The 26,015-nt window shown below is 54.4% G+C and overlaps 2 protein-coding genes across 5 annotated transcripts in view; one reads left to right on the forward strand and one right to left on the reverse strand.

Moving 5' to 3' along the window:
- TXNDC11 (thioredoxin domain containing 11) overlaps positions 1–9,642 on the forward strand; it is a 59,399-nt gene extending 49,757 nt beyond the window's left edge. For all 3 annotated transcript variants that reach the window (XM_080831022.1, XM_080831024.1, XM_080831023.1), the window contains 4 exons: positions 744–886; positions 1,211–1,320; positions 4,757–4,837; positions 8,887–9,642. In XM_080831022.1, coding sequence (XP_080687148.1) covers positions 744–886; positions 1,211–1,320; positions 4,757–4,837; positions 8,887–9,529 — 977 coding nt within the window. In that variant the 3' untranslated portion in view covers positions 9,530–9,642. The remainder of the gene's footprint in view (positions 1–743; positions 887–1,210; positions 1,321–4,756; positions 4,838–8,886) is intronic.
- A 2,182-nt stretch (positions 9,643–11,824) lies between these two features.
- Positions 11,825–19,454, reverse strand: SNN (stannin). 2 transcript variants are annotated; one of them, XM_080831025.1, is made up of 2 exons: positions 19,361–19,454; positions 11,825–12,587 (listed from the first exon to the last, which is right to left on the reverse strand). In XM_080831025.1, exon 2 carries the CDS (start codon positions 12,498–12,500, stop codon positions 12,237–12,239), a length of 264 nt encoding a protein of 87 aa, XP_080687151.1. In that variant the 5' UTR covers positions 12,501–12,587; positions 19,361–19,454; the 3' UTR covers positions 11,825–12,236. The 2 variants fall into 2 exon arrangements, with proteins under 2 accessions (XP_080687151.1, XP_080687152.1); XM_080831026.1 differs by lacking the exon at positions 19,361–19,454 and adding an exon at positions 18,954–19,106.
- Between the last annotated feature and the right edge of the window lie 6,561 nt (positions 19,455–26,015).

Consider the following 26,015-nt stretch of genomic DNA (forward strand, 5'->3'; position numbering starts at 1 on the left):
ACTTCCTCCTCCCTGTGTGGAACACATCACTGTTGATCAGGACCTCAAAATGGAGAGACTTAGAAGGAGAAAGAAGGGAGAACGCAGCGGGTCTGGCCTGCTTCGCGGGGACAACCAAGCAGTCTGAGGACAGTGGAGTTTATGGGGAGGGGAAAGCTGTCAGGTCAAGTTAGGTGTTTGGATTGCGTGTGGGTTTTATTTATAGGTTTTCCCACTAAATATAATTGAGTTATTTTCCCTAAACTTTCAAGAAGGAAACTTGAAGAACTCGAATAAACAAAGACCACAGCTCCATAGCTCCCTGTCCTTGAACTAATGAGCACGAGAGACACCTGTCCACTAGCGGCAGCTTGCGTAGTAGCTGTCTTTGTAGTGATGTTCAGAGGTCTTGGGATTGTAGATTGAAATCTCTTAAAGATTGTGGCATGATGATCTTTGCAGTCTCGGGTGTCTGTCTGTGGACCGATCCCTTGAGCAAAAAAAAGAGAATTCCTAGTCTCTAAATACCAGCGCATCTGACACTGCATAGCGTTTTGTTACCTAAATCCCTGTCTGGGGAGTCCTTTCAGAGCTATACCCGGTGCCACGCCGGGCAGCTGTGATCAGGGTTTTACCTGCAGGTGAAGTGTTAAAAATGTAAGCCTGTGAAGCCAGCCCAGTTTTTTAAATGTAGCCTTTAAAGTAGGCCAGCTACTCTCCTCATACTTGGCGAAGAGCTGATCTCATTTTCTCTTTATTTTTAGAGTCTTTTATTCAAAACTTCAGCGTTCTTTACAGTCCCTTGAAAAGGCATCTCATTGGAAGTGACTCTGCCCAGTTCCCTTCTCAGCATCTAATCACTGAAGTGACAACTGATACCTTTTGGGAAGTGGTCCTCCAAAAAAAGGTATGGAATCAGGGGAGAGGCAGAAATCACACCATTGCTCCCTATTGAAATAATCCCCAGAGCCACGGTTGTGGGGCGAGCCTTCAGGTTTGATATGCAGGTTAATCACATGGCAGTCTTCTCGCACAACACGCATGAGTTACATGCTGGTTTTCTAACTGCAAAAAGTCCTTAAAGAAAGCACGTAATTGGAAAGATCTAAAAATGAAATTTTTCATAATTGGTGCATAAGCAGCATTTCTTGAATGCCTGCTGGGTTCTGAGCACAGTGAGGATATGAGCCCATTTCCTAGGGCCAATAACAGCCGTCTTTCTCTCCCCCAGGACGTTTTGCTGCTTTATTATGCTCCGTGGTGCGGCTTCTGTCCATCCCTCAATCATGTCTTTATCCAGCTCGCTCGCCTCCTGCCGACGGATACATTCACTGTGGCGAGGTAAGGAAGCCTGCGGCGCTTCGGGCCTGTGCCCGTCTTCCCTCCTTACGGCCTAGCCATATGGTTTGCAAGGGTCTGCCCGCTGTTCGTTAACCTTGGGTAAGACTTGCTGCGATTGAATTGTCAGTTTGAAGCCATGAGCAAAACCTCACTGAAACCGAAGCTTTCCTGATGCGTTCTTTCCGTGGTGTCGAGTGTGTTTAGCCCTGATAGAATTCAAGGAGGGTGAGTGTGGGAGCAGCGCTGACCTGGTTGCTAGGACAACCCCCGCATTGGCCGACTCTCCAGAACAGCATGGGAGGGGTGCCCACGGACTTCCATGCGCTGCGGCCTTGGCACAGGGGAAGGGGGCCCAGTGCCCGATGTGCTGCCAGCCGGCCCTGGGACCTGGAGCAAATCTCTCCGCCAGGTCTAGTTTCCCTCCTCACTCTTGAAATTAGGAGGAAGGGTTGGTTGATATCTATGTGTTCTAGTTTTGTGATTCTGTGGATAACTGGATGTGGCCTCTGTACTAAGCAAAACAATTTTTAAATCCTTGTTTTGTAAAAAACAAGCGTCAAATGAAGAGTTTTTGGAAAAGGTACTAAACTGTTTGGGGCAGGGCTTGTTTAGACCTCAGCCTTCCAGACAGAATTAAACATAAAAGATTAAGTCATAGGACAGAATATCAGAACAAAGAATACTGGGTTTGCTCGTTCCTTTGAGAGATGGAAACTTTGCAAAGTGAAGCAGTTACAAAAAATAATTAAAGACGAACAGATTCCACTAAGAAAGGGCTCAATGAGAGAAATGAGGAAAGTAGGCTTTAAAAAAGAACAGTAGCTGTATTTTACAGCATCTGTGTTTCACCCACTGGATCTGCTGTAAGTGGTGTTTAGAGCCAGATTTGAGGAGCTACTGTGTGCCGTGAGATTTCTCTGTATACATGTTAACGTGACCTGCTTGCTGGAGCACTCAGTGAAGCAGGTCTTAGGATCTCTTTTTACTGAGGAGGCAACTGAGTCACAGAGAGGGTAGGTAATTTGCCCAGAGTCACACAGCCTGTAAGTAAGGGACCAGGACTCAGAATCAGGTGCTCATACTCCAGACCCTGAGAAGGAACAAAGGTTTAAGGAAGTGCCGAGAGGAGAATGTGGTCTGTCTGCACAGGGGAATGTTCTTCAGCCTTGAAAAGGAGGAACATTCTGACACCTGCTACAGCATGGATGAACCTTGAGGACTCAGTCCTAAATGAAGTACAGAGATACAAAAGGGCATGGGCGCCGGAGGTGGGGTGGGGGCTCAGTCAGTTCAGCATCTGCCTTTAGCTCAGGTCATGATCTCAGGGTCCTGGAATCAAGCCTGGTTCAGTGCTCCCTGCTCAGTGGGTTGTCTGCTTCGCCCCCGCCTCTGCTCGTGCTCACACATTCTATCTCTTTCAAATAGATAAAGTCTTCAAAAAATAAAATCTTCAAAAAAAAAAAAAAAAGACACATGCTGTGTGATTGCCAGGTTATGAGGCCCCCAGAGGAGTCAGAGTCACAGAGACAGAAAGTAGATGGTGGGTGTGGTGGCAGGTGGGGGGCTGTTGAATGGATAGAGAGTCTCTGTTTTGCAGGATGAAGAAATGGTTGTGGAGCTAGGTGATGGGGATGGCTGCACCCCATTATGAGTGCACTTACCACTGCTCAGCTCTGGGCTCGGAAGTGGTCAGGCTGGGACATTTTGTGTGTATTTTACCACACTGAAAAACCATCTGGGGGGGCAGGGGGAGCCACAGCTGGGAGGGACTCCTGGGGGAAGAAAAGACTTGAGTAGGTTTCTCCTGGAGGAGGAGCGGGGGGCCGGAATAGCTCAGTCGGGAGAGCGTCAGACTGAAGATCTCCTGGAGGAGGAGAGTATAAATAAACTTAAGTGTGGAGATTACAGTCTAATAAATGTAAATTAGAATGATAACAAAGTATCATTTACACTTACTAACAGTTGCTTTTAAGTGACAGCATCTTGTGTTGATAAAGTAAAGTTGGCAATGTCAGACCTAGCTCGTGAGTTGGGCGTAACCTTTTTGGAAAGCATGTTAGCAACATTTGTAGGAAAGTACAAAAATGGTTACACAGTTTTGCCCCAATTAATTTCACTTTGGGGAATTAAGGAACTAGGATTTGGAGAGGAGCTGAGCCAGTCATTGTAGCAGGAGAGCAACAGCTAAGTACATTGGGGCTTCCGGTGTGATGGTATGTTGACCCATTTATTAGAACAATGCTTTTCACATCATTAATTGAAAGGAGTCGCATATGAAACGTCTGAGCGCTGCTCTTCAGCTCTTCACGTCGTGGAGGTTTGCATGCCAAGCCCGAATGCGAATCCCAGAAAGAAGGTTCCCACTAGCCCAGTGGAATTCCGAGTGGTTGTTAATGATAATGTTTCTCTTTCAATCTTTCTTGCTTTTTTGAAGTAACACTCAGGAGAAGAAAAGTATTTGATGATAACGAAAGCATTCAGTGTCACTTGTTTAAAAAATAGAAGTCTGACATTTTACGTGGGCTGTCCCAGGCAGAGGCAGGAGCTCTGTTTTGTTCAGTTGTTTAAAACCATTGTAATTCGGCCATCCTTCTGGGCAAATGCATGGCACTGATTCATTCTCCCCCCCCCCCATTATACTTTCTGGAAACGTCTCTCAAGTTAATGATTCAAAAATTTGCCATCTTTTGTGTGCATTGTTTGTGATGACAGACATCAGAGCCACCTGGCCAAGTGGCCCTCCACGGTCTGCTCCCTCCTTTTAGGGTGTTTTCTTGTTTTTTGTTTGTTTGTTTCTGCACCACCTGAGCGATCCCTGCGGGCTGGGGTGGGGGGCTGCTGCACTTAGCTGAGTGTGGGCTGCAGGAGGGACCGCTGCCTCCTTCAATATTAATAAAGCACAGAGTGGGTAATTAAGCAAAGGTATCATTTTCTGTGTTAGAAAATTAATCTAAAATCTTCTATAAAGGTTTTGTGGCCCCATCCAGACTTACAAAATATAAAATAGTCTGTAGTCTTTATTTTCCAGCTTTCTTATGTCTTCAGAGGCTTGATGTATTTTGCGCAGTGATTTCCTTTTTCCAGAGCTGATTCAGGAATTAAAGTACTTGACCAGGCCCCGTCAGGTGGGTGGACTGCTCCTGAGGTGTCAGTGAGGTATTTTGTTTTGTACTGTTTTTTGGGGGGGAAGCTCATTTTTACTCTCAGGACATGCCACTTCCACTCCACAAGTGTAGTGGAAAGTTGCATGTTCTGGAAGCATTGGTTCTTCTTGCCTGAGTTGCAACCAGCTTGTGTTGGTCGTGCACCCACTAAGAGGGGCTGGTCAGTGTGGCCACAGAAAGTGTTCCAGGCTCTTCTATTATTGGAGAAGGTTATTTCAGGTTGGAGTGTCTTGGGCTGATCTTTTACTTTTTCTCATCTTTCCCTTTGCCAGGATTGATGTGTCTCAGAACGACCTTCCTTGGGAATTTATGGTTGACCGTCTTCCCACTGTCTTATTTTTTCCCTGCAACAGGTAAAGCTGATTTTTTTTCTGTATTTGGGCAGATGGGATTCTTTTGCCGAAAGTGAAATGTGTTTAAGGTACTTCACAGAAGTGAAATGCAAATCATTACCTATTACTAAACTGTTTTGAATAAAATATATTGTTCAAAAAATGTGCCCTTGGGGACCAAGGATTAAAGGGCTTTGGTGTCACAAGCTCAGATGTGGTTTTGGTAAGAATTTTGCCCCTCGCAGAGTGTGTGTTCTCACGCATACGAATGTGGCCATCAGAACTTGTTTGCCTTCTTGACCGTAAGAACGTACCGTGGATGGAAAGCAAAGACCCACATTCACGGTGGGGGGCAGGACACGTGCTCATTGTTGAGCCCCCGGATGTCAGACCCTGCCTGCCCCAGGCTTTCATATGTGTCATTTTCTGCTGGGTCCTGCTGATGACGACCTTGTCCCTCTTGTGCAAGTTGGAAATGGAGACTCTCCTCCCCACCGTACCCCATTCCCGGGATTCAAGGAGCCTTCTCCCCAAGTGTGCAGACTTCTGTGAATATCTGCCCTGGGGCTGTCACTTTGATGTCTTCACATTTGTCTAAGCAGACTCCAGCTTCGGTGATGACAGCAGCTACCTTGAAAGCCCAGCAGACAGGGGTGGGACATAAGCAAAGGGGACGGCTTGACTTGGCAATTAGTAAATGTTGGATGTGGATATTTCGCTAAAAGGGAAATTAACTCTAGGCCTTTGAAAGCCTGATAAACCAGATGTACTTTCCCTGTTTAAAAAAAGATTCCCTTTTGTTGATAAAAGAATGGGTCCTCGGGGACCAGTCACGCGGCTCTGACGGTATCTTTCCAGGGGGAAAGCATTTGCAGGATTATTTCAGTGAGGTTCCTGAGTCCCGCAAGTGATGTCTCCTGTTCTCATCTCCTGCACTCACTTCTTCTGTTCATTGTAGCCACTGCCATACTTTGTGTGTTTCCAGGAGAGTGCTTCCTTCCTAGAGACTGAATCATTTCCTTGTTTTTTCCTCTTAATGTCAAGGAATTTTTGCTGGAATACTTCCTGGGGTGGTAGGGTCCTGTCACATCACACACTAAAAACGGAGTGTGACTCATCCTGTTCTGTTAACTGTCGTGATGAACCTTTTTCTTTCTAAGAAGCATTTAAAGTGCCACACGTTCAAGGGATCCTGGGCAGTAATCCTAACAATTTCATCTGTGCGGGGTGGAGGTCAGGCACGAAGTTCAATGAAGCATGGTTTTAGAATTTCAAACATAGTTTGGGAAGGTGGTAAAGTCATAACACCCAGCATGAGCCTTTGCATGGAGACGTTCTCAGCAGCTAGAACTCGGGAGTGCGCATTGAAAGAGACACAGAGAATCATGTGTTTGGGAGACTGAGTCGGGCTGTGTGGGGGACAAAGCTTTTATCGGAAAGCCGACGGAGGCGGTCACTGTGGGATGTGCGTGGGTGCTCCCTGCAGCTCCTCACCACTGAAAAGTCAAGAAGGTACATACCGGATATGAGGAGAGTGTCCCACTCTTTGTTAACACGCAGAGCTTGGGAAACGAAGGGCTTACTGCTCAGGAATGGAATTTTTCTTATTTCCTAAAAATAAAGAGTAGTCAGAAATGAAGTAAGCTCCTTGTCAGCTGGTCCAAGTTGAGTGTCGGCATGCTCAGAGGGCGTAAATAGGCCAAGGGCAGGCTTTGACCGCTCCACAAGAGAGGAAATGGAAAAGGCCTTTTCACGATGTGTACGCATAGGTTATTTTTAGTGAAGAGACTATATGGGTTCTGATGAAATAGAAGTTTGCTCATGCCACTAGGTTGAAATGTGTGCAGTAAGTAGGGGACATGTCAAGACGCTGACAGTTATTTGGGAGGAGAATTACCGGTGATGGGAGGGATGCTGCTTGTTTGCTTTGCAGCTGGTCTCCGGTGAGCCGGTATTTTATGGTCATGGACAAGAGAAACCACATGGAACGGCTTGTCCTCCCCGTGATGTGCTCCCTGGCAGGCCCGGCTCTCCTGTGCGGGAGCATGTTAGAGCCGCTCTGCTCGCTCTGCTCTGCGTCACATTGTGGAAGTCAGGTGCTCTGGCCAGGCCTGGCTGAGGACATCCCGGGGGTGCGGTGGCTTTACTGTAGTGTGGGCCTGGGAGGGGAGCAGCCCGCCTGCCCACCGCCACTCTCCTACCCCATTCTTTGGAGTAGAGGCCTCACACCCTGTTCCTCATGTTCATATCTAGCGGTTTAGGTGCTAGAAGCGTGAACGCACGCCTAGTGAATTTAGAGCAGAGTCACACCGCGGGGCCTTTTACAGCTCCACTTCCAACATGATTCCTTTCTGGAAAGTTTGTTCACACCTTGCATTCTCACTACTTCTGGAAAGTCGGGAAGCTGGTCAGCACACCCTGTAGAGACGGCTCTGGGACAGGACTCCAGAATAGCGTGCTGACAGGGGTCGTTCTCGGCCCTGGAAACGTCTGCACACATGCTAAGGCCCCTGGGCAGCCCTCTCCCGGGGAGTTCAGTTCCTCTGCCCTACGAGACCAGGTTTGCGCTGCACAGCTCAGCGGCAGAGCCGGCCTCTGCTCGTCCTTCCCTGCCCGCACCTCATAAGGGCCAGGTTTTCAGTTGTCTGTTGAAAGGCTGGGAGGCCCCAACTCGAAGCAAGCTTCTCCAGATGAAAAAACCTGCTTTAAAGGAGGGTGTGGCTATATACTTACTCCAGATGTTTGACTGTTCCACGTATCTGAAAGTCTCCATAAGGGTATAAAATGGTGTATGTGTGATTTTAATTTCCCTGTGATTTTTATTTCCTTGGGAAAGAGCTGTCCATCAGTAGAACACCTTTTGTTTTTTCTTAGATATTTGACCACTGGCTTTGTGTGTGGAGAGGGTGTGTAAGCTTTTAATGAGTGGTTTCTTGGTTGGGTTTTTTTTTTTTTTCTTTTTTAAGGTTTTATTTGTTTGATAGAAAGAGACACAGTGAGAGAGGGAACACAACAAAGGAGAGTGGCAGAGGGAGAAGCAGGCTTCCTGCTGAGCAGGGAGCCCAATGTGGGGCTCGATCCTAGGACTCTGGGATCATGACCTGAGCTGAAGTTTAATTGGTGTCATCCATACAGCAGTCCCGTGAGAGCAACAGTGCTCTTACCACCCCTTTTACAGACGAGGCAGTGCAAGGGCACAGAGGGGCCACCTGTCTGGACGCTCAGAACTGTGAGCAGCAGCCTCGTGAGTCTGCCCAGCAGGCGGCTCTGGGGCCTGTATGTGTTAGAAATGTTGGTCATCGGACAGTTAAATGACAACTTCTAGAAAGGAATTTTCTGCATCAGGACTTGTGACAGAGCTTTGGGGGAGCCCCGTTCATACGTCACTTTCCTTCCTTATTCTGTGTTCTCAGGGCAGGGCAGCCTTAATTTCTCGGAGTCCCTTGGTTGGTCTTTTTGTTGGGGGTCAGGCTTTAGGGATACCTCCCCCACTGTGGTAATAAAAACGACTCCAGATGTTGCCAGATGCCCCTGGGGGCTTATAGTTACCCCAGTTAAGAACTCCTGCCTTGGATAATGTGTGATAAATGTTGGCTGAAGAAATCTGGCTGAGTGTGCAGTCTTTCCGGTTGCATCACGTGCTGTTAACAGCCACAGAGTGACGCAGGTGATGTCCTGCCCCAGGACATCCTTCCTTACACGCCACTGGGCCTCTCAGAGCTTGCGAAGGCCACTTTGCCCACGTGCTGCCAGTGACCTCCATCCCCGGCTCCAGGCTTGGGCCTGGGAGCTTCTAGTCCTTCTCGCAAGGTGGTTATCGGAAACTGGGCTCTTTGTCCTTAGGAAGACACATACTTGAGATAAGCCACTTTAATTACAGAACGAGCATATGCGACATCCTCAGCTTTGTAGAGAAGTTTTTGCCCAGAAAATATTTTCCTTGCTGACTCTCATTCAGTAAAATCCTCGGCATGTCTCTTGGTGGGAAGCCCGGCCTTCGGTAGCAGTGTGCTTTGGACTAAGAATGTTGACGGGACTCTCACCTTTGACCCGTTTCCCTTTGTCTCCAGAAAGGACCGCAGTGTGAAATACCCCGAAGACCTTCCCATCACCCTTCCTGACCTGCTGAGGTTCATTCTGCATCACTCAGACCCCGCTTCCGCCCCCCAGAACTCAGCTAACCCTCCTACCAAAGAGTGTCTTCAGAGCGAGGCAGTCTTCCAGCAGGGGCACGTCTCCCACTTGGAGAGAGAGATCCGGAAGCTGAGGGCGGAAATCAGCACCCTCCAGCGGGCACAGGTGCAGGTGGAGGCCCAGCTGTCGAGCGCGCGCAGGGACGAGCACCGGCTGCTTCGGCAGAAGCAGACCCTGGAGAAGCAGCACGGCCTGCTCCGGCGCCACAGCGAGCAGCTGCAGGCCCTGTACGAGCAGAAGACCCGCGAGCTCCAGGAGGTGGCCCGGAAGCTCCAGGAGCTGGCTGACGCCTCGGAAAACCTCCTCACCGAGAACACGTGGCTCAAGATCCTGGTGGCAACCATGGAACGGAAGCTGGAGGGCAGGGATGGAGCCGCAGCCCTCTCGCCCCCCCGGGAGGCCGCCTCTGACCAGCCCGAGCCTCCGGGTGCCCCCCGGCTACCAGGCAGCAGCCTCCCGCCTTCCAACAGCAGCTCCACGCTGGCGTCCGAAAGGAGCAATGAGAACAGGACAGACTAACTTTTAAAATGACACGAAGAAATCAGAGGTGAACTGTACATTGGGAATATATTTATGCAAATTTTATTGAAATTTATTGTAAATAAAGATTTTCTCAGTGGTCTAGAAAATCAGCTTGAATGTCATTCAGCGTTTATTGAACAGGGATGACATCCCTTCCACTTATTGCACAAACTTGGTAGCTTTGAGACAGAAACAGTAGCGCAGCCCATTTGAACATCTGTCTGAAAAGTTAGTCCGGAGTTTCGTGGCTCAGTGTCAAAGAGTTCCCTCCCCGTTCCCCGCCTGTTGCTTCTGTGATGACATGCGGGATGAAAGGCTGATTTCCTGACTGACCCGTCAGAAGACCAGAACACAACAGTTGGGCCATTCAGAAAGAATTCAGTGAGAGGTCATAACTTCACTAAGCCATGTGAGCGTGTGGCTCTGGCGTCAGCGCTAAAAAAAGCAGCCATCGATCAACAAGCACACTGAGCGCTCTTGTGTGGCTGTTCGCTGCCTCTCCGGGCACTCCCACTCGCCTCGCAGAGACCCCCACCGGTGGGTCTCCCCCCACGGGCGCTGGGACCCTGACCCGGCAAAGACGTTGCCCCTGGCAACCAGGGTGTAGGCGGGATGAGGGAACCTCCAGGAGCAAGACCTGGGAGAAAGTGAAGGTTCGTCATGTCAAAAACAACTTCGCCGGCGCCTCAGGGCACGTCTTAGACAGTTAAGCGATCACGTTCAGGGTCAGCCTGGGGCAGGGGCTGGGGGGGCGGTCCTGGGTTCCCCAGGTGAAGGCAGCCTGGGTGCGTGCTGCTGGCTGCGGAAAGTCGAGGTAGAAAGCCTGGAAGTTCTGAGATGCGAGTGGAATGGATCAGACATCCCTACACCCTCCGTGTTGGTCTCAAGGGTCCTTCATCAGAAAACCAGCCTTCTCCCTGATCGTCCCTGGGACACCTTTGAAAGTGCTGGCCCCCTCTGGCCCATGGGCCCTCTGAGGGTCTCTGGCCTGATTCTCAGGTTCAGTCACCCCTGTTTTAGGGGCCAGGGACATCCCTCTTGTGCCAAAGCCCAGCTGCCTTACTGGGGCTCCTCAGTAGCCCCCTGGGGCAGCTCAGACTGCTACCAGCTACCCTAATCCCAACTCCCAAGCTAATTCTTCGTGTTTGACCCCCATTTAAGGGTATGCTGCTAAGATGAAGTGTCCCTCAGCTCCCTCCTTGGGGTTCCAGAAAGAAGATGATTAGTTCAACATGCTTGTTAGAGACTTGGGTGAGCCCAGAGGAGCTCCGTGATAAGCCCACGCTGGCCTCTGGTTTATGACCAAGGGTGCCCACACAGGCCACGTTTTCATCACAATAGTGGAGTGTGCTTATGGTGGTGGGATTAACAAACTCTGCGAGTTCACTGACGTGTACACAAGGGACGCCTTTGAAGATGCAGGCCGTGGGGGTGCGGGCCTGGCTGAGAGCCGCCATGAAGACCCTGTCCTTAACCTGAAACTCACTGCCCCTGCCGTGCGCCCTCCCCGGGGATCCACTAAGGGTGGGCTGTCAGGCCACCGTCCGGGGGCCTCTCCTGGGTGCTCATTCCTTCGGAGTTCTTCGAGCAGGGTCAGGAGACTCTCTTAGGTGACCCGCCCGGAAAAGTGAAGTCCAATACCCAGCAGGTGGGTGCTGCTCAGAGAAGAAAGGAAACTAATGTGTGAAAAGGAGGAGGGGGGACCCTAAAAGCCCCCTCCTCCGCCCCTCCAGTGCAGAAAGTATTAAATACAACAACAAACAACACGATTTCCTCTTTCCTGGGCCAGCTGGGTTTCCGATAAAGGTAGCAGCCACAGGCGCTGGTGTTTCTAGCAAAGCCTATGCCAAGTGATGCTGGCTGGGGGTGGAGGGCGGACAGCAGTGGGGGGAGTGCTCAGCGTGCTCTAGAAACTGCTCTGCTACCAGGCCACCTGGCAGCCCTCGGGACGTGGGCCCTGGCCCGTCCTTCACCGGCTTTCAAGCAGTGGCGGTGGCTTCCTTGCAATAACTCCACTCTCAACAGGAACTGGTTATTTAGGACCGAAAGAGAGGGGGGGCGTGGTTCTTGCATCCATTGCTAACCAAGCAGAAATCATCGAAGCACCCCAGCTGGTCAGCCACGAGACAACACGGACATGTCACGTCCTCTGCTTCCCCCCCGCCCCCGCCCCCCCCACATATATATTAGAGGCCCCTGCCAAGTGCAGTGTGGGCCTTCCATGTCTAAGACTCCCCCCCGCCCCCCCCGCCAGCCTCGAGTCAGCTTATCATGACTACAGTCAGTCCCATGTGCTCTACACGGTCTTTTTAAAAATCAGCAAAAAAGGCTTAAGCACATGCTTCCAGGGCCTATTTACAGCTCTGTTTGTGAGTTCAGCGTTACAGTAGTAGCTCCATCAAAAACAGGCTCAGCTAAACATTCAAGTAACAAAAGCGCTACGGGGTCATGAGCCCCGGCAAGGTCAGGCCTGCCCACTGCCTGCAATGGGCAGTCCCACCGGGAGGCCAGGGGGGCACCCAGGGCCGCCGCCTCCTGGCTACTGAGGACAGCCAAGACCTCGGGAGTCAGTGCATGCGGTGATGAAGCCCAGCGAGGCCATGCCAGCAGGTGTCACACCATCCTCCGCAGCTCGTCTGTGGTGTCGCCCCTCCCATGCCTCTCAGCTGGAGGCAGACAGGCCTCGGGGCCTCCGCATCCCAACTCAGCCGTGGACTTCTGGGCCGCTCGGGGTCAGCTTGGCCTTTCTCTCCACGCACGGTCCCTTGGCGGAGTACTGCACCAGCAGGAAGGGCTCCTTGGTCTCGCCATCGCCCACGATGCTCTCCTCGTCCTCCGACTGGCTGATGCGCTGCAGCCGCAGGTAGCACCAGCAGCCCAGGATCAAGGCCCCCAGGGCAGCGATGGCAATGAGGATGACGATGACCGTGACCACGCCCGTGGTGGGGCTGTGGTCCATAATAGACATGGTCAGCGCCTGGGGAGGCTTCCGCGGGAGGAAGCGCGTGCCGCCGTCTGCTCAGCGCGGCTGGAACCCAGGCTGGACACGAGAGCCCTGAAAGACAAAGCAGGGTGAGGTTCCACTGGGGGCTCCACGGGGCCCTGACAGCTCCCAAGCTCGGGGGTCCGGGACTGGGGGACCTTTTTGATCAGGTCTTAATTCAGTCTGACCATCCTGCCCTCGTCCTAGCGAAAAACACACCGGTCGGCTTTCACCGTTCCTAGCTCAGGACATCACGAGTGTTCTCTTGGCTCCCAACAGCCCACTTCTACCTCTACCCCGGACACCGTCGGTGCTCCTGCCACCAAAAAGGAGTCACCCTTGCCCAGCCAGGGAGCCAGAGATGCAGGAAAGGGGGCCCATGACCCCCAAGCCCACCGCAGCCCCGCTGGAAGCTGGAAGAGGGTCTGTTCGAGGGGACTGTCCTGAAAGCCAGCCCGCCGAGGTATTCAGTAACTGCCCATCTCTGTGATGGCCAGACACGTGAGACTCGAAAGCAGGGACATGACCTCAGCCCCTCGCTCTGGCAAGCGACATAGGTAACTCAGCCAAGTCTTCTGGAACACCTGGGAGAGGGTGCAGCCGATGACAGCTTCTGTCCACAAGGAAACTACGACCAGCCAGGGAAGAGCCCTCAGCAGCCCAGTCCTGGGACGCGGATGCACTCGGGACAGCGTGGGGGAGGGCAGGCGAGAGAGTGGGGCAGACTGACCCCTTCCCGCCCCGAGCTCAGTGTCAGGGGCAGGACCCAGGCTGCAAACAGATCAATACACCAACGCCTGTCACTACAAATGCATCAATGCCGTGTCAGGAACACAGGGGACCAGGACGCTACGTTGGGCAGGCAGGGGTCTGGGGAGGTGAGGCCGAGGTTGAGCTGGCAGGAAGAGCCGGCCCCTGGGGAGGTGCATTCCTGGCAGGGGAATGGCATCTGCGAAGGCTCAGAGGCAGGAAAGGGCCTTCTGGCCAATGCAGGAGCTGGGGCACCAGAAGCACGCACCAGACCACCACCCTCTCACGACGGCCCATCTTGGACAAGCCTCTGCACCTCGCTGGGTCTCAGATTCCTCCTCTGTGGATGGGGCTGGTGAGCGGCCGCAGAGAGCCGGCAGTGGGCGGCCCAGCAGACTGAAAAAACCCAGACTCTCTAGGTCACTGAGGCAACCAGGCTCCTCTGGGTCCCAAGACCCTGCACTTTCTAACTTGTCCTCCTCACCACCCAGGAAGCAAGTAGCAGTAATGAGCACCCAAGTGTTCGAGGGTGGGGAAAACCCTGTGCCACCCTCAGCACTCCGTAAGAGCTGGCTGTTGAATTCATTTCTCTGGAAAGATGGACGTCAACACAGGGAGAGAGTGGTGGAAGGGAAGGCTTTCCGCCCATACAGGATGGAACCTGCCGTCCTTGAGCAATAACAAACTTAATTAGAAGTGATTCTTAACACAAACCAAGGAGACTCCCCACCCACCCAAGGCCCGGCTTGCCTGAAGGTCAAAGACCGCTAAGTCGATGTCCCTGGAGTCTGTCCAGGGACCCGCCGTCCGCCCCCTGCCCTGAGTACAGCCCTGCCACCCGTGCCCACATCTGCAGAGACGTCCTGGGCAGGAGGGGGCGGGATATCCCTGAAGTCTGCCCCCTTCTCACCACCTGCAGGGTCAGGCTGTCCCTCTCCAAAGGCTCCTTGGTCCACCCATGTGGGTCCACTGGAGCCAGTGCCCCTGTCGCCCAGAGGAAAAGCCTCGAGTCCTACGGGGCCCGAGAGGCCGCACCCCCATCCCCTGCTTCTCCCTGGCCACAATGACCTCCAGGCCTTTAGCCGGACAGGTCTCTCTGCCCCAAAGCTCTGCTCCCCCGACCCTTGTTCGGCTGGGGCCACTATGCCCTCCTCCCAGGGAACATCTGTCAATGTCTGGAGACATCATTTTTGTTGTCACAGCTGGCAGTTGGGGGGGGTGGTTCTAGTGGTATGGAGTGGACAGAGACCAAGGATGTACTAAACATCCCATGGTGTAGGGGACAGCACCCACTAACAGGCATCCAGCCCCAAATATCAACAGTGCGGAGGGCGACAAACCTGGACCCAGGAGGGGGTCCTTGTCCTGCGCCCACACCTGCTCCCCCCCACCAACCAAGAAACTTGCTTCAGTGTGCAACCCTGGCTTCCCTGGCAGCCATCTGGTTGGCCCCTACCTCCCCCATCGGGCTGTGCACTCTTGGAGGGGCCCTGCACGCTGCTGGGCTGCCCCTCTCTGCCTGTCCCCTCAGGCCTCCAGAACGGACAGGTACTCCCCCACACCCCTCGACAACCTGCCAGTTGTGCCCAGTGAACCTCTCTTCCTGCTACGGAGGACACCTGCCTTGTCCCTCCCCCTGGCCCTCTTGTGTCCAGTGCCTGCTAGGGTGCTTACCCGTCTACCAGGCCCCCAGACAGGAAGGCAACGTAGTATCAATTCAGAAGGGGAAGTATGTGTGTGTTTGGGGGCAGGAAGTAGGAAATCAAACAACAGCGGCAAGACCTGAGGCAGGGGGGAACCCTAGGGGCCAAACCTGCCACGGAACCTAGGAGGCACCTACCAGCCCAGGGGGAAGCCACATGGTCCTAGGACTGATGGGGAAACTGAGGCAGAGGCTGCCCCAGCTCAAAGGGACACTTTGAGAGGACTGGTGACCTCAAAACCCTGTCTGCTGCCCTCCCCCTAGGCCAGAAGGACACTCACCCCCAAGTGCACAGAGCCATGGGCACGCCTGGTCTGTGCTCGTTGGCGCCACCCTCCCCCGCCCCCAAGTGCACTGTCTGTCCCCGCGTTTGCTCAGCAAGTATGTCCCAAGAAATGATGGTTTAAAAAAATCAGCTCACATCATCCACTGCTCAGAACCCGCCCTGGCCTCAGCAGAGGAGCAGAACTCCCTGCCTCCCCAGGCCTCTTCACGCCCTTCAGGCCCTCCCACCTCAAACCTCTGAATTTTCTGTTCCTTCTGCCTGGAATGTTATTCCCTGACTGTCCCATGACTGGCTCCTTCCTATCATTCGGGACTTTCTCTGTGGGTGCCTCTGGGGGGTGAGGGTGGGGTTCCTTCCCAGACCACCCTGGCTCCAGATGCCCCACCACCCCACACCTGCCATCGCCTTGCAGTACACCACTGTGACCACGGTGATCCCCAACCCTGTGATCATGCTCGATAAATGACAGCTGAGTGTTTCAAGCCCAGAGACCTAGTGATGAGTTAGAGGAGCCCCAGCCCTCATGGGGATTGTGGCTGGCAGCTCCCACCCCTGAGCCCGCTCTCCAACCCAAAGCCAGTCCCGGGACCTCTCTGCAGGGGTCCACACACCTGTCCCAAGAGACTCCAGAAAGCTGCCCGAGGGTGAGGGCAGGATGATTCCCAACAGGCCCGAGCCCATGAAGGGGCAGCTGTCTCCACGTGCTAGAAGGCAGGGAGAGGAGGGCGCCTCTGGGAACCAGACCCCAGGGGGTATCTGAAGCATGAGGGTGGCCGGCTGGTTCCCCCTGACCCCCCGTGGCCCGGGCTGGAACCTACCCACTCGGTTTGCCTCTCCCGATGTCCCTCATGCCCTTCTGAGCCATGTTTCTCCTATAAGTCAGCTGACCCCCTCACCCTGATCCAGGCAAGAGCCCAGGGTGGGACAGGGATGGCCACAGCTCCGGGCTGGGTTGACGCCCAGGATGGCTTGCGAGAAACCCACACCCGTTGAGAACAATCATCAAAGTCGCTTAACACTCATTCCATACACTCCCTTCATCCTCCCAAGAACCCCGCGGCGAACACTGCTCATTGGTATCGGTCCCACTTTACAGATAAGCAAACTGAGGCACAGAGAGTTTGAGTGCACTGCCCGAGAGTGAAGAGCCAGAATGCAGCACGTGACCCCAGAAGGGCAGCCCAGGAGAGCAAAGGAAGGGGCCTGCAGGCTCCGGGCGCTCTGGGGTGGGCACCAGGACATATGCCCCCACCCCAACCTCTGCAGCAGCTCCTGGCCAGCCCCTCCGTTAGGGTGAAGGCTAGCACTGGAGGCCCGAGGCCATCTGGATCCCCAAAACATACAGGACTGATCCTCCACCCCCCAACTCTGTGGACCCTCAGTCCTGCCTCCCTGGGCCAAGGGTGGCCTGACCTTGGATCTCACCCGCAGCTCCTGGAGAAGCAAGCTCTATAGCCCAGTCTTGCCAGTCTGCTGAGGCCACCCCACTGGGCTCCGCACTCCCTGCCCCTCTACCCACTAGCGGGTTCAAAAGGACAGTCCCCACCTCAGCCACCAGCCAGCTGAGGGTAGACAGATGCCTTCCACTGTCCTGCCGACCCTCAGAGTTCCCAGCTCAGGTCTTCCTCGGTGTAACACTGGGTCCCAGTTACCTCCTCTTTATGAGACCCCGAAACTGAGCCTTAACCCCAGTCCACAGGTGACATTACCCACTCAGGCCCCGTGGGGCCGCAGCTAGCAGGAGAGCAGATGCAAACCCTCCACTTCCCCAGCCCACCTCCCGCCCCTACTGTGAACAGAGAGTTGTTCCGGGCTGTCCCAGCAAACTGCTCCTAATGGCCTTGGTGTCTCGGTGTGCAAAATGTGTACTCAGTCCCTCACCTCTCCAGCCAGGCTACGGGGAGGATAAGCAGTGATAAGAAATGTGGAAATGGAATGGGTGGTGGGGAGGCACTGGGTTTGCATGTCGCCAGGCACCACACCTTCCTGGTATCACAGGGAGGACAGTGAGCCCTTAGCATCACCTCCGCCTCCCACCACAAAGGACCTGCCTCCCAGGAGGGTAGAGAGCCCAGTCCAGGCCCATCACCACAAACAACCTCTTCCTCAAGGCCACCTGCCACCTTCTGGCTTAACTGGGCATATCACTAGTGTCACCGTGCCCAGCAGGACACCAGCTCACCACTCCCACCCTCCACCTGGAACTACCCTATTTATAGGGTAGCCAACCCCTCCCTGGGGATCGGAGGAGCAGGGGTTTGCAGCAGTGCCCCCAGGAGTTAAGCCATGCCCCTGGGCAACAAAGACATCTGCCAGGTGTGCCAACAAGCCAGGCTCTGCCCCTTCAGGGGACCCCAGTTCACACACCAGAAACATCTCCTGCCTGGTTTCTGATTAGGAACATGGTATGGTAGAGGGTGGACAGGATACTGCTGGGCACAGTCAGGATGCAGATGGGACGTCTTCTCTGTGCCAGGTCCAAGCAGGCGCTGGGACCCAAGGACGCATGGCACAAGCCTCCCGCCCTCCAAAAACCAGGACCGAGAACAGCAGGGATGCAGATGGGAAAAAGCATCACGGGGCTGAGACCGTGTACAGCCATATATATAGCCAGGGTCCTCTCGACCTCCCATCACCCGCCCAATCACACCCCATCCTCCAGAAGAGGAAGCTCACACCAGAAACCCCCCAGGGTCCCTGAGGGCAGAAGAGGAAGCTGGTGCAGACTGAGCCCAGGGACTGCCCCAAGGTCAGTCTGGGTCTCCTGGGGCCCAGCCTGCGGCTCATGCCCCCACCCTGTGAATCAGCCACTGGCCATTCTCACAGGGTCAGCCCACTTGGCCAAACAACTTTGGTAATAACAGAAGATGCCCAACGAAAGTTGCCAATGATACTCTATGTGCCAAACACAGAGAAGCTGCGCACTTCACACGGATCCCTTCTCCTTCCAGCCTCAAACAACTGTAGGGTTATTATTAAGCCCACTTTGCAGATAAACAATCTGTAGCTCAGAGAAGTTAAGTCAATTGCCCAAGGTCACACAGCTCAAAAGTAGCCGCCCAGGGAGTCAAACCCAGGCAGCCTGGATTCCAAATGCCAGATTTCAACCCTGACATAAAAATGTCATATTCTTGATCCCCACCTCCCTACTCCCCTGCTTCAGGCCCAGGAGCCTGGTAAACCCCGGTGCAGCCCCCGCCGGGGCAGGCTGAGTGACAAGGGTTCGATGCTGGGGGCACGGGGATGACAGGCGCCCCGGCAGCTACCGCGTGCTGAGCGCGGGCGACGTGCAGGCGCGGTGCCAGGCGAGCTCCACGCACCCTCTCATTTAACCCTGCCAGGCGACGCCGTCTCCCCCACTCTACCAAGGAGCTGAGCGAGGCTAGAGGGAGGAAGGGGCTCAGCCCCCTGGGCGACAGCTGGAGGGGGAGCGACAGCTGGAGAAGCAACTCCGGCCGGCCCGACTGAGGCAGGGAGGGGCGCGGGAGGACGGGGGACCACGATACCCAATCATGCCCACGCCGCGCAGTCACCGCCGACGAAACTCGGCACCAAACGCCGCGGCCCGTCCTCAGTTCCCCACCTGCGAAATGGGCTCCAGACGCCGCCGGGACCCGCGCTCCTACCCCTGACCCCCGGAGCCCGCCGGACCACCCTGGGGGATGCTAGGATGCCCGCCTCCTCCGTTGATTTTAAATACCCCGAGGTGTCCCGAGGACCCGTTCCAGCGGCCGGCCTGGGGAGCGGAACTGCGGGCCGCGGTGGCGGGCTGGCACGGGGGGGGGGCGGGGAGACACCCGCTCCCCGCAGAGCGGCCGCCGCCCCCCGCCGCCTCCTTTGTCCCGATCTCGCCGCAGCGCAGCGGACAAAGAACCCCCGCCCGCGGGCGCGGCCCCCCGGAACAGACCCTCCTCCCGAAGCCGCGCCCCCGCCCGGGCTGCCCCTCCCCCGCCGCAGAGACACCCCCCCAACCCCCCACCTCCCCACCCCTCCCACGGCCCGCGGGCGAGCCTCCCCGCGCGCGCCCCCAGCCCACCGGGGGCCGCTCTTTCCCCTCCCCCGAGTCCCCGCCCGGCCTGAGCGCCCCGCCCGCCCGGCTGTGCTCACCATTGCGCCGCCCGCAGCCCGGCGCGATCGCCCCGCAGCAGCCCCGCGGGCCCGGCTCCGCCCGCCAGCCAGCCCGGTCCGGCCGCCGCGCACCGTCGGGACGCAGGAGCCCGGCTCTGCGGCGGGCGGGGCATCTCCGGTTCCGCCCCGGCCGGAGGCGTGGCCCGCTCGGAGCGGCCAATGGAAGCCCGCGCTGGGGCGGCGGGGCGGGGCGGGGTCACGTGCGCGCGGGGCCGGGGCGGCCCCGGCGGGGCTGGGGCTGCGTGCAGCTGGCGGCCCTGGGGGCGGGGGGCGGACGCGGCCTCGGCGCGCGCGGACTGGGCGCGGGGGGGGTGCGGGGCGCCGGCGGCAGCCCTCCCTCCAGCTCCCCGAGGTTGCCGTTATTCCCGCTCGCTCACAGAGAGGGAAACTGAGGCGCGCCGCAGGTAGGAGTGTTGTCTGGAAACGGGGAGCTGCGGAACCCTGGGCGGGGGCAGGGAGAGGCGGGACCTTGGAGTTGAACGTCCTAGTTTGGGAACGGAGCAGGTCATTCATTCGTTCGTTCATGCATTCATTCCACATTCGTGCGTCTGTTCACTCCACTCTGAGGAACACCCACCAGGTGCCGGGGTCGCCAGTGGCCGAGGAACAGCTACGAACGGGACCAACAAGGACCCTCCCGGCACCGAGCTCTCCTTCAGGTGCCGGCTGGGGCTGCGGGCAATTTGAAGTCCCTTGGCCGCTTGTAATCATGGCTCTTTAACCTAGTAAGTCCGTGATTAGGTCCCCCCACCGCTACGCGCTGTACTAGGGCTCAACACATTTTATCCACTCGACCCATTTTACAGATGAGGAACCCGAGGCTCCAGAATGCTGAAGTACACAGCTTCCTCGTAATGGAGGCAGAATTCCAGGCCAGGCCTTGTAGCCTGGACACACCAAGGTGCCTGTTAGTGCACTAATCCCCACCTGTCCTTCCAGAAAGGCAGTCCAGAGAGATGACAGCCCCTTTGTGGCCAGCTGGGGCCTTCAGGAGGGGTGAGAGTGGGTCCTTTGAAGGCCTCTGTGCCCCAGGTCCTCCACAGCTGGGAAGGCAGGAGGAATACAGGTAGAGCCATCATCCTGGGAGCTGAGTATTCATCTGCCTCCCGTGTCTTTCCCAGCCTCAAGCAAAGCCTCTGGGAGAAGGTGGAGAGCCCAGCTCATAAGGCCTGGTGGCCAGGTCCTGCTTACTCTCTCCGCTCCAGCATGGCTGGCCTCTTTCCTTTACTCGCTTGCACCAAGCTGCTCCCTTCCCCCACCCCTGCCCTGCAGCCCGAACTTGGCCAGCCCTGCTTAGTCCCACTGCAACATTCTTGCCCTTCATCTCCCAGATATCCACCCAAGAGCAGTTCCCGTCATTATTCCCCCTCTCCACGCACTGTGGAGGATAGCTCCAGGCCGGCTATCCTTGAGGCCAGATCAAGCGTCTCAGTACAGTGCCCGCTCCTGGCTCTGCCCAGCCCTGCCTTCAAAGGCTCCCCTCCGGTCAGCCACCCCTGGGAGCCCAGAGCAGGGGGGAGCAGGTTCTTCCCACGGAGCCAGTTCCAGAGCTCTCTGCGTTCCCAGGTTCCCAGCGTTAGGTTGGCAAAGACCTCATTAGTGGTGAGGACGTGGGAGGGGCAGGCTCAGAACCCTAGAGCCAGGATTGGCAGATGACTGGAGAGGCAGGGACACTGCGTGTGTGTGTGTGTGTGTGTGTGTGTGTGTGTGTGTGTTGGGGCAGGGGGGTGGGGAATGCCACGTGACATAGAGGGGGCTCAGATCCAGCCTTTCCTGCCCGGTAGCTTTGGAAAAGCAGCGCTCCCTCTCTGTCCTTCATTATCATCTGAAGTTGGGGGCAGGAGGAAGGTCGCCATCAGGGGGTGGTTGGGAGTCCCATCAAGTGCCTGGTGTAGAGGACGCAAACCTCCCTATTCACTGTTAACATTAGTAACAGGGTCAGACAGGTGTGGAGTGAACTTGGGCTTCCCCATGTAGAATTTGGGCAAGTCACTGCACCTGTCTGAGCCCCAGGCTTCTTGTCCCATGAAACCCACCTGTGGGAGGCTGAGGTGTGGGGGGACTGGGAGTAGGCGACCTGCGACCAGCCTCCATCTTGCCCAGAGTGAGTTGTTTCAATAACAACAAGAATGCTAAGTGATGATAATAGCGGACAGCAAGCACCACATAGGCACAAACACATTTTAATCCTATTTTACAGATGGGGAAACCAAGGCACAGAAGCCCCCTGGAGGTCTTGTTGAAGGTTCTGTCTCAGTAGGTCTGGGTCTGAGGTTCTACATTCCTCACAAGCTCCCAGTGATGCTGGTGCTTTGTGAACCACACTTGGAGCCCCGAAGGGCTATGGCACTCACTAGAGGTCACCCAAAGTGCTGAGCTCTGAGCCTGGTTTTATCCCCATATGGTAGGCTGCAGAGTCCTGCCCTTAACCTCGGCTCTCAACTGCCTGCCTGGCTCCAGCTTTCTCCCCTACAGAGAAGAAGCAGGAAGCAGAGCTCCCCTCCCCAAGCCCATTTCCTCTCCCAGGGCCCCTGCCACCTCCCTCTGAGGTGACATCTGGCCCTTAGAACCTCCCAGCCCCGAGCATCCCAGGGGTCCTCCCTGTTGATGGCATGGAGCTTCTCACAAGTTCAGCAGCCAGGAAGATAATTAAGGGCGAGGGATGAGTTCACCCTGGCTCCCTGGGGCTTGCTGGGACCCAGCTGGGCCTGCCCCATGCCAGCCCGGCCCTGTGCCTGCTTCCCCTGGGGGGCCGGAGGGGCTGGAGCAAAGGAGGGGCTTGCTGGGGAGTAGAGCAGTCTCGGGCCAGCCTCGGGGAACCTCCCTGCAGCTGGGCCTCCCTGCCTAGCCACAGCTCTCAGCCCGGGCCGGCCTCTGCTCCCGAGGCTCCCCACCCCCCCATCTCAGTAAGGGTTCAAGGCCTCAAAACAAAATGAAAACTGCTTGGCCAGAGGGGAGTCTCCCAGAGGCTGAGAGTCGACCTACTGGTGAGTCCTGGAGGGTGAGGTTAGGGTGGGTGCCAGAGAAGGCACCACCTAGCTCTGAATCACACGGCAATTCTCCTTCAAGGGGAGAAAGCTTCGTTTACTGTTCTGCAGCGTTGACATCCCTCCTGGCGCTGGCTCAGCTCCTGCCAGCCAGGGGAGAGCGGGCCTTGGGCTCCGAATCTTGCTCTGTCTACACTCTGGATCTAGAATTTTACAGCCTGTTGTTTTTCTGCCTGTTTATGTTTACAGTCACCTTCTACTGGTGGCACAGGTATCGCTTTTCCATTTATGGTGGTGACATAGCCCTTCCTTTTTAAAATCAATCTATTTAGGGGGGAAAAAAGTGAGTCACCTCGAAGCAGCGTATGATGGGAGTAGAGGGGGTATAGGGACACGGAAGCATTGGGGCCGGTGGCAGATGGTTGGATGAGGTGGGGTGCCTCTTAGAGCTGTACCACTCACAGCTCAGGCACCCCACCATCCCCAGACTGCAGGGCCCCGAGATAGCCCCCGGGCTCCTCTTTCCGTAAGAAAACGCTCTCTGGGTGGTCATGGGTTGCCTAGGGCCTGGGTCAGCTCTGGTCTTCGTTCCTGGGGTCTGTGATGTCACTGTGGTGAGGACCAGACCAAGGGAGGGGTATCAGCACACCCCCTACACCCCTCCCTGGGCTGCCTGATGTTTTCATCTGTGGCATTCACCCTGGCCCCCACACACTTGACTGCTAGAGCCCGTTAATCACTCATTCACTAAATCATCCGTCCACCCAGTCATTGTTGGGCACCTACTATGTGCTGAGCCCTGTGCTGGCACTGGGGAGACAGCATGAGCTGGACAGGTACAAGTCAGGTCATGAACTTCAGGTACGTAGAATTATGGGTACACTGTAATACAAATCACAGTGTATTCTCTTTGGTCTATGCATGACCTGCTCTTTTAAAAAAATGTCCATTTAAAAGAACTATAATCATGTAATAGATACCCCGTAGCCCATCGATCAAAAGCTACGACCCTCACAATGGCCAACATCTAATCCCGAGGTACCCCCATCCCACCCCTGCCTCAAATCCTGTCTTCATCACTCCCCACTTTCCTGTGGGGGCAGTTTTCTCATACGTACCTCCTACAAGTATTCAGGCACACCTTGGAGATAGGGTCGGTTTTGTTCCAGACCGATGCAGTAAAGCAAATAACGCAATTAAGCGAATCGGATAAATTTTTTTTGTTTCCCAGTGCGTGTCCGAGTTATGTCCGCACGATACTGAAGTCTATTAAGTGTGCAGTAACATTCTGTCTATAAAACAATGCGCATGCCTTAATTAAAAGGAAATATTGCTAAAAAAAAAACCGCTAGCCATCATCTGAGCCTTCAGTGAATTGTAATCCTTTTGCGGGTGGAGGGTCTTGCCTCGATGTTGACGGTGGCCGACTGATCTGGGAGGCGGCTGCCCAAGGTGGGTTCTTAAAACAGCAAGGACGTCTGCCACATGGATGGATTTTTCTTTTCATGAACAACTTCTCTGCTGCATGTGATGCTCCTTGATCGCATTTCCCTCAGCGTCGAGCTTCCTTCCAAATGGGGGGTCAATCCTCCAAACCCCGCTGCTGCTTCATCGCCTACGTTTATGTCCTAGTCTCAGTCCTTTGTTGTCCTTTCAACAGTCTGCATGGCACCTCCACCGGAAGTAGTTTCCATCTTCGGAAACCACTTCCTTTGCTCGTCCTCGTGCAACTCTTCATCCCTTCAAGTCGGATCAGGAGGTTATTCAAATAGAATAATAATGAAAAATAATGAGAAATTTTTAAAAAATAATGAAAAAGTTTGAAAGATTGCAAGAAATACCACCATGGGACGCAGAGACTCTGCGCAAGCAGGTGCTGCTGGGAAAATGGCGCCTGTAGACTTGCTTGGCCACGCGATTGCCTCAGACCTTCTTCCATTCCCGAGAGAAACGCAGTGTCCGTGAAGCGGGTGAAGCAAAGCGCAATCAAACAAGTTACCCCTGTGTTTTTAATTTTAGTTTCTCCCTGCTAACTTCATCAGAAGGGGATCTTCATTTGCCGGGGCTGCTGGGACAAATGGCCACCAACTGGATGGCTCTGACTGAAGAGAGAAGTGTCTTCTCTTCCAGCCCTGGAAGCCAGAGGTCTGCTTTCAAGGGGTCGGCAGAGCCGTGTTCCCTCCAAAGACTCCGGGGAAGGATCTGTTCCCTGCCTCTCCGGACTGCTTGTGGCTGGCCGCCATCCTTGGCAATCCTTGGCTTGTGGATGCATCACTCCGGTCTCTGCCCCTGCTGTCACGTGAGTTCTTCTCGCGCCCTGTCCCCCCCCCCACCCCAGCATTATTGAGGAATAGCTGACGAATATAATTATATGTATTTATAGTGTACAATATAATGATGTGATACACATTGTGCAATGATTACCCAGATCAAGATAATGAATCCATCCCCTCGTGTGCTTCCCTGTGTGTGTGTGTGTGTGTGTGTGTGTCCTTGTGTGTGGTAAGAATGCCTAAGGTCTCCCCTCGGCGATTTGCACGTATACAGTACTGAGTTAGAAACTGTCGTCATCATGGTATGCGTGAGATCCTCAGGATTTCTTGACCTTCTAACTGAAAGATTGTACCCTTTGACCTACATCTCCCCATCTGCCCCTCCCCCCCAGCTTCCGGCTACCGCCATTCTGTTCTCTGTTTCTATGCAACTCGCTCTTTTGTCTTAATTCCTCGTATAAGTGACACCGCACAGTGTTTGTCTTTTTCTGTCTGGTCTCTTCCACTTAGCGTAATGCCCTCTGACTTCATCCATGTTGCAGACGGCCAGATTTCCTTCTTTTGTACAGCTGGATGATATTTCAGCGGGCGTGTGCGCGTGTGTACGTGTGTGTTTGTTTGTACCGCATTGTCCTTATCCATGCATCCACTGAAGGACCTTTAAGTTGTCCCCATGTCTTGGCTATTATAAATAATCCTGCAGTGACATAGGGACGCAGATATCATTCCAAGATAGTCATTTCATTTTCTTCAGATCTATACCCAGAAGTGGGATTGCTGGAGCCTATGGTAGTTCTTTTTCTTATATTTTAAGGAACCTCCACACTGTTTTCCATACTGGCTGCACCAATCTACATTCCCACCAATGGTGCACCCAAAGGGTCTTTTCTCTACATCCTTACCAAACCTTGTTATGTCTTGTCTTTGATGACAGCCGTCCTGACAGATGGGAGGTGGTATCACATTGTGGTTTTGATTTCCATTTCCCTGGTGATGAGTGATGTTGGGCATCTTTTCATCTCCCTGTTGGCCACTCATGTATCTTCTTTGGAAAATTGTCTGTTCAGATCCTTAGCCCATTTCTTAATTGGATTGTTTGGGTATTTTTTGCTCTTGGATTGTATGAGTCCTTTAAATATTTAGGATCCCCTACTGTAGATAGATTCCCTTTTCACTCTACTGATTGTTTTCTTTGCTCTGTGTAAGCTCTTGGGTTTGATGTAGCCCCCCCTTGTTTATTTTAGCTTATGTTGCCTGCGCTTTCAGTATCTCATACAAGAAATCATTGCCAAGACTCATGTCAAGGAGATTTTCTGCTATGTTTTCTTCCACAAGTTCTGTGGTTTTAGATCTTGTATGTAAGTCTTTTATCCA

This window comes from Martes martes (assembly GCF_963455335.1).
Source record: "Martes martes genome assembly, chromosome: 18".
NCBI lineage: Eukaryota > Metazoa > Chordata > Mammalia > Carnivora > Mustelidae > Martes > Martes martes.

Bases quoted from the DNA above. Each gene is read 5' to 3' on its own strand.
- SNN (XM_080831025.1), bottom strand. From the start codon at position 12,500: ATGTCTATTATGGACCACAGCCCCACCACGGGCGTGGTCACGGTCATC.